Source organism: Poecilia latipinna, unplaced genomic scaffold, assembly GCF_001443285.1.
Source record: "Poecilia latipinna isolate Pla-1442-1.1 unplaced genomic scaffold, P_latipinna-1.0 Scaffold241, whole genome shotgun sequence".
NCBI classification, from domain to species: domain Eukaryota; kingdom Metazoa; phylum Chordata; class Actinopteri; order Cyprinodontiformes; family Poeciliidae; genus Poecilia; species Poecilia latipinna.
The window spans coordinates 431,389-439,378 of NW_015112857.1; the positions used below are offsets into that span (position 1 = coordinate 431,389).

At 39.8% G+C, this 7,990-nt stretch overlaps 1 protein-coding gene across 6 annotated transcripts in view; it reads left to right on the forward strand.

Annotated features, from left to right (window-relative positions):
- The window catches only part of LOC106947446 (protocadherin-15-like), a 116,653-nt gene extending 112,762 nt beyond the window's left edge, over window positions 1-3,891 (forward strand). For 4 of the 6 annotated variants that reach the window (XM_015032440.1, XM_015032441.1, XM_015032439.1 and 1 more), the window contains 3 exons: window positions 1,147-1,317; window positions 3,133-3,241; window positions 3,376-3,768. In XM_015032440.1, the coding sequence (XP_014887926.1) occupies window positions 1,147-1,317; window positions 3,133-3,241; window positions 3,376-3,548 (453 nt within the window). In that variant the 3' untranslated portion in view covers window positions 3,549-3,768. Of the gene's footprint in view, window positions 1-1,146; window positions 1,318-3,132; window positions 3,242-3,375 lie in introns of all 6 variants that reach the window. The other 2 variants (XM_015032445.1, XM_015032444.1) reach the window with 2 other exon arrangements.
- The last annotated feature ends 4,099 nt before the right edge of the window (window positions 3,892-7,990 follow it).

Genomic DNA, 7,990 nt, shown 5'->3' on the forward strand with positions numbered 1-7,990 from the left:
AGGGGGGGGGGCGCAAAAAACCCTCTCTAAAAGAGGTTGGTTGTTGGGTAACCAAAAATTTAAATGGGGAAAAAAAAAAAAAAAAAAAAAAAAAAAAAAGTGTGGTCATGATGTTTTCTCTTGCTTTATTTTTTATGCACCTCTTTGTTTGGTTTCAAACAAAGAAACATAGAAGTGTTTGCAAAAACAAGCTGCATGCTGAAAAGTAATTTTTGTGTCCCGTTCCCCGCATATTGATAATATTCAACAGCGCTTTTCAGTTTTCACCTCATTAAATCACTCAGATGAATCACTCTACTTATGGAAATATTATGCAGTGATTGTGTTATGGTCAATCAAAACAGCCTTTGTGCAACATTGTTGTCATCTTAGAGTTTCACAGTAATAGTAGCAAGCCCGGTCTTTTAGTTCAGCAACAAACTGAACGCAGTGGTTTTCTGTCTGGCAGCTGGAACGATATCTATTGGGATGGGACATTACTCCCATCTCTGATTCCTGAGGGAGACAGAAAGCATCATTATACTTTCCTTATGGTTTGTGCTCATCAATATTTTCAGAAGAATAGACAGCTGCTCAGCGCCACTGACATTAATTTAGCATTCAGCCACTTTTACCTGTCTCTCTTAGCAGGCAATGGGTACCTGACTAAACTGTTGAATCTGACATGTACTTGTCAAATTACAGAATGTAAGGAAGTAATGTGATCAATCTCTGCTCCACTTGTGTCAAGGTTCATTTTACAGTGAAAAGGTAAATCTTTGAAAAGCTGAGCTGATTAGTCTTTTTTTTAAACTCCTGCTGCAAAGCAGATTTATTTCGAAAGGGAAGCTTTCTTGGGAACAGCTCTGTTCCTGGTTGTTTTCTCTGAGCTGTTTTCCTCAACAAAACGTTTGACAGACTATGAGCAATGATATCATTGTTGAAATGTAAGTTTTACATCATAAGATCACTCAACCACGTCAACCTTGGCACTATTTGACCTCACATTACTTCACAAACGACGGTCGTAGAGCGAAGCAGAACTCTGCATCAGCTTGAAGTGGACTGGGCAGAAGATGATGGACAATGATTTTTTTTTTTTTTTTGTATGTTAAAGGAATTGTTTGGATCAATGTTGAGGAGTCAATTTCTGTTTTCTTCCACCAGGACCGCGCTCCATACCCACCAAACAGACTATCCGCTACTACAACTCTAACTGTGGATATCTTAGATGGAGATGACCTGGGTCCCATGTTTCTGCCTTGTATTTTGGTGAACAACACCCGCGACTGCAACCCACTCACCTACCGTGCTACTATCCCTGAACTTACTGAACCGGTGAGAAGTGGACAGCGACACAACCGTCATCACCTTCAAATTTAGTCTACTTGTGTGTCTCTCATGATGCACCTTTATACATTTATACAGTATTAATATACACGCTGAAATATACTTCCTAGCAAACTGGGCCATCAGTGTATTGAAGCCCATCATCTTTGTTAAGCACCCAGAACAGGTTCTTGATTTCTTTTTAAGCATGTAAGATGAGTGATCAGCGCAAGCTTTTGCTGTTCTCATTCAAATTTTATTTCTGTCTCCTCTCCATTCTGTTGTGTAATCGTTATACTAACATGTCTGTCCACTGGGGGATTTGTCTTCTCGTAATTGATGAGTGAATGTAATTAATCACAATGGGGAGACAGGCAATATTAAGTTGATCCGTATTTATTTTTTGTCCTGGGGGGATACAGTGTGGGCTGTGGAGTCCCCTGGATAATGACTGCTGGAGGAGGGTATTATAGCTAATCATCATTGTGCAGAGCTAGGGGGATTTGATTTAGTACACCTCCATACATTGTAAAAGCGAGAGGGCTGATTGGTGAGGGGTGTAAGGATTACTCCAGAGCTGAAAGATATAAATATACCCCCTCAGGGAGGAGGTCTTTTACCAGAGAACTCTTTGCCTTGTCTCCGTCTGCTAAGGAGGTTCGTCACAGGCCTTTTTTTTTTTTTTTTTTAATGCTTACACACACTGTAGCAGCAGCATTTAGGCATTTCACATGAGGAGAGAAATTCTTTAACGCAGAGTACTCAACATATTTTCTCTTAACCATATGTTAGTGCATTAGTGTGGAGGTGGAACTGGAGTAAATATGTGCTTAGCTGTTTGCAGGAGAAGGAGCAGGGGATGTAGCCAGAATCATTGTAACATAATATCCTTGATGTACATTACTGTTAGGCACATTGAGGGATGTGGTGATGAGAAACTGCTCCAAAAGTGTTGTATGGCATTGCAGATGATCAACTTATCTGGTTGATCATTACTGCCAAAAATAAGACCAACATTGACTTATGTTCGAGATTATCAGAATTTTCTCTCCAGTTTCTTCTTTAAAAAAAAAATAATAATCTCATCTTTTAGATTGGATGTAATACATTCAGTAAGTTCACTTCTATGCTGGGCCCTACAGCCAGATTGGAAGTGAAACTTTTCTCAGTCACTGTGTCCATACTGAAGAGTGCCACTGTCGAGGTTACCTGGTTGTGCTTATGATGTGCCCAATGACCTGGAAAGATTTTTTTTTTTATTTTTTTTTTTCATTTTTTTATTCGCCTCCAGCATTTTAGGAAATATTGTGGTACTGCATAGAAAATGTTTTGAGGGCCCAATGATGACAAACTACTTTATTTTTTAATTATCTTTATTTATTTAATGTTTCATTAAATTGTATACACATTTAAATGCAAGTGTTCATTCAATCAAGAATGTTTTATTTTTTATTTAAAAATGGAAAGGAATTCCAATTTAAAAAAACTAAACAGCAAAACAAAAAAACATATAAAACTTCTACGTCTTAATAAAAATGCCCTTTTTATAGTTGCTGAGGAGCTCCTAGCATGCTTCTTCTGGTATTTTAGGATCAACTTTGATTATGAGCCTTCACGGATTCTGTAAAATATTCTAGTTGGGATTGTTGCCAGGTCACTTCACAGTGTAAATTTTACTTCCAGTTAGATGAAACATGCTGGTTAAATTAATAGATTCCTTTAAATCTATATTTGCCAGGGGTATGAAGGATTTTGTCCCTAACTGTATTTTACTACTTTTATTTTCCATCTTGATTCTGACTCCCATCTGCTCCTTTGATGCAGATTAAACTGAACCCTCTGAATGTGACCCCACCTATCCGTGCTGTGGACATGGATAGAAACATCCAGCCCCCGTCGGACAGACCTGGCATTCTTTATTACATCTTGGTCGGTAGGTTCCTTAGAAACCTTTATTGAAAAAAAAAAAAAAAAAAAAAAAAGGATCCTTCTGGGTCACCTATGTCATGACTTGTACTTTGAATGTTCACTCTGATGTTGCTGGTGTTGCCTTTTTGCTTTTCGCAGGTCAACCGAACACATATCGAGAGTATTTCTCCCTGAACCAGACCACTGCAGTGCTGCGCGTTCTGAAACCAGTCAGCAGAGACCTGTATCAGAGGTTCACTCTTATCATAAAGGTAACCGCTGAGATTAAGTTTCACTTGCTCAGCTTGTCGATGTGGCATCTTTTAAGCTAGTAATAACTATGAATTTATTTTAAAAATGTGTTCAAAACAAGCCTTCCTTTGGTTGAAATGTGTTCAGGCCTACGAAGTTTGTAAATGCTACATTTGAAAATTAAATAAATAAATAGTCAAAATTATATTATAGACTTTTTAATATTCTTGATCTAGTCAAAGCTAACATATCTGTTGACTCCACAACTCTACACATTAAATATATATATAGTTATACTATCAATATATTGCTATCAGAGCAAGTGAAAGATACAGTTTATTTTATACTTTGTTCATGTTCACCTGTTCTGCCTAGATAACCTGAGTCCCGAAGGTCAGTGAGCTTATCTTTGCCTGCTTAGGAAACATGAGGGCGAAAGATGCTATGATTTATTGACTTAACAGGAGGATAGGCAGCTTCAACGCCCCGAATCGTAATTTTGAGCAGCGAGCGTTCAGTGTTGCTGCGGCAGAGCAGCAGTGCAGATGAACTTTCTATCGCTAACCTCCAGGCACCTCCAAGCACTTTGCTACCTGCTATTTAACCAGGATGGCTAGTGATCAAAGAGATGAGCGAACGATTTTATTTCAAGATGAGACATAAAGGCAGGCTGATCACATATGAACATTTGCATGTGTGCAGGTTATGGTGTGGATCGGGAAAGGAAGAGAGACAGTTCAAAGAGGAGGCAGGGGGAAACTGTGATAGATGGAGGGGGATGTGTATTTAGAATGTAGGAGGCCGTATCTATCTAAGTCATTTAGAGGAGATGGAGAACTCAGAAAATCAGGCAAATGAGAAGTGAGGGTTTACTGATACAGCACATTTGGCGTATGTGGCATACATGCCTAATGCTTCCTGTAAATACATAGTACACTTTGAGTCCGGGTTGCAGGAAAACACATCTGTTATTCTTTAATGGTCATCACTGATCTTGATAGAGGCACATCCGCCAATATGACTCGTAGGAGATGAAGACAGGTGTGCAAGTCGCATGGAGACGGAGAAACACTATTTGGAAAATTATGGAGGTAACAAATGAAAAGGGGGGGGAGGAAAAGGAGCCGCGTGACACTTGAAGGATGATGGAATCAGGACAGGAAAATCAAGATTGATTGATGAGCGGGGCCTTTTGTTGGCGCTGAATTTTAAATCTGGACTGTGTGATGCTGCTGTAAAGCGTGGTTCATTGAACAGCGCCTCTGTAAAATAAGGATACCGTTAAAGAGTAAAATCACCAGGGAACGATGTAATAACACGCTCTGTCTTAGCTCTTATAGACAGAAATGTATACGTGTCTTTGTGCGAGTGAGTGTGTGTAGATGTAGAATGCACGTCAATAAGAGCGCTTTCCCCTCCTACGGTGTTTTTGTGGGCAGATTGGATCTCTGGTTCAGCATGCTGTGGGTTTTCTGTTTTATCACTGGGAAAAACGAAAAAAAAAATGGCTGAAGATTGAGAGGCATGGTTTGAAATAACATTGTGACAGACAATAGCAGATGTGAGTTTTCCACTGATCTAAAGAAATCCCAGCAAACCCTAATGAAAGAAGTTGTCCACAAATAGAGAAAAAGCAGAACAGCAGTGGATCGCCACATGTAACTGTAATGACAAAGTCAAATTTGTAAGTGGACATCACTGAATTTACAGACAACTGGGAGAACGCTCTGCTCACTTCTGGAATTCAGATGCACGTGTATATCCCTGTGCTGCAATCCACGTCCTGAAACACAAGGCCATCAAAATCAAGCTAATTCACAAAATTAGTTCCAGGTCATGACCTAAACTGATGTCGCCTCTCTCTCCCACTCCCATCTGTATTTTCAAAGCCTCGCCATTTGTGTGAAGCTTCCCCCGTGTGGGAGGCGGTTGTGACATTCATGCTTGCAGTGGGGAATGACTTCAGTAACAGCTTAACTGATCACATTAATTTGCTTTGGTCTCTATGTTAGTGTCAGGTATAATTTGCAGCTTTTAAACATTTTGTAAAGCTGAGAGGGTTCCCTTTCTGATTTGTGCTAATTTATTGCTGCTGAAGCAGCTGTTAGCGGCCAACTGTGCAGGAAGAAGAGACAACAATGTTTTTAAATGTTGGTAATTATTACGCATCGAAACGGTTTTAGCATTTCCATTACTGTTTTTTGGAAAGTAATGAGAGTAAAAAGGAACACTTTGTTATAATTGTTTTCATAATATACAGAATATATCTAAGTCAAATACAATAACTAAAGAAATCTTTCAAAGAGGAAATTCACATAAACATTTTCTGTAAACTAAACCCAGATAGCACACGACATTAAATCAACGTTGAATTATAGTTAGAATCGTTGATTTTTGGTTGAAGTCGACAAATGACGGTGGATCAACCATCAAACAACCATCCAATCAAACCGTTGAAACTGTGACATTGAATCAATGTTGTTTTGTGGTTGAAATCTGATCACTGAAATGCCAAAGTCTGATTAATGGTTGATTTTTGGTTGAAGATGACAAATGACGGTGGATCAACCATCAAACAACCATCCACCTCTAGCCGAGTAACCAATGTTGAAACTGTGTCTAATGACTGAAATGCTGATGTCTGATCAACATCTGATCAATATTGAATCAATGTCAGCTGTTTTGCCGCACCCCTTCCCCTCCTCTCCTTCTCATCAGCGCTCTGGGTCAGAGCATTTTATTACTGAGCGGGGGTTATCACATTTAACTTAAGCACTGCAGAGGATAGTGGGTGCTGATTCCTTTCTGTACATTTTCTTACTTGTTCATAACAATTCTCACTGACTGTGTGTGTGTGATATATTGACACAAAAACATCTACAACTTCTAAAAGGAGTGGAGCGGTCCACCCCCACCGTTTACATGAGTGGAATGTCCCAAACACACAGCTGCTTCGCTGTTGGCTTGTTGGAAAATATGTTAATTCAATGTTGAATTATCATCACAAAGGTTGCATGTTTGGTTGAGGTCGACAACTGATGGTGGATCAACTATAAAACAACCATTCAATTCTAGCCAATTAACTAATGTTGAAACTGTGTCATTGAATCAATGTTGTTTTGTGGTTGAAATCTAATGACTGAAATGCCGATGTCTGATCAACATCTGATCAATGTTGAATCAATGTCAGCTGTTTTGCCGCAGCCCTTCCCCTCCTCTCCTCCTCCTCATCAGCGCTCTGGGTGAGAGCATTTTATTACTGAGCAGGGGTTATCACATTTTTAATAACACTGTAGAGGATAGTGAGTGGTGATTCCTTTCTGTACATTTTTTTACTTGTTAAAAATTCTTACTGACTGTTTGTCTGTGATATATTGACACGAAAACATCTACAACTACAAGGAGTGAAGCAGTCCACCCCCACCATTTACATGAGTGGGATGTCCCAAACACACAGCTGATTCGCTGTTGGCGTGTTGGCAAAAGATGTTAATTCAATGTTGAATTATTATCACAAAGGTTGCATGTTTGGTTGAGGTCGACAACTGATGGTGGATCAACTATAAAACAACCATTCAATTCTAGCCAATTAACTAATGTTGAAACTGTGTCATTGAATCAATGTTGTTTTGTGGTTGACATCAAATAAATGAAATGCCGTCGAATCCAGTGTGTTTCAGCACTGGTCCTCCAGGCCCTACAAGTTTTAGGCATTTCCCTAATTCAACACACATGATATTGACGTCAGATTAACGGGGTTTTGCTGAACTGAAAAAACGCAGGTCAGTTTGATTGGCGTCAAGGTTTGGGGAAGAACTACCCAGATGGCACACGATGTTAATTTAATGTTGAATTATGACCACAAAGGCTGCATGTATGGTTCAGGTCAACGACAGAAGCTGGATCAACCATTCAATTCTAGCCAATTAACATTCATTGATTGAAATGCCACATCGAATCCAGTGTTTTTCAGCACTGGCACCAGGCACACTGCCCTGCAAGTTTTAGGCATTTCCCTAATTCAGCACACATGATTTTAATTGACATCTGATTAACAGGGTTTTGCTGAACTAAAAGCATGCAGGTCAGTTTGCCTTGAGGATAAGGTTTGGGGAAAAACTGAGTCCTTGATTGTGGTTTGTGCTTAACCCCTGCGCCACCACAGCACAACCCCTTTTAGGTGAGGGTTAATCACGCTTTAACTTAAGCACTATGTGTTGACAACAGTTGTGATTCCGTTCTGTACCCAGATTCACTAGCGGAACAAGTCAGCGTTGGGCCGGGGGGCGGGGCTAATTACCGGACCCCTAACGAATCACCAGGCCCCTGACGTTTATCGCCTGCGCTACCAGAAACTGTTGAGCGAGGGGCGGGGAGGTTGGTCTGCGTTTTTTGGTTGATCTTTACCCAGGAAACACATCGGCTAAACCGTGAGTGAAACGGTTACTGGGACTGACTAGTATATATTCCATTGAGGGAAAGTAACTTTAACATTAAATAGACCTTTCTCATTTAATGTTAA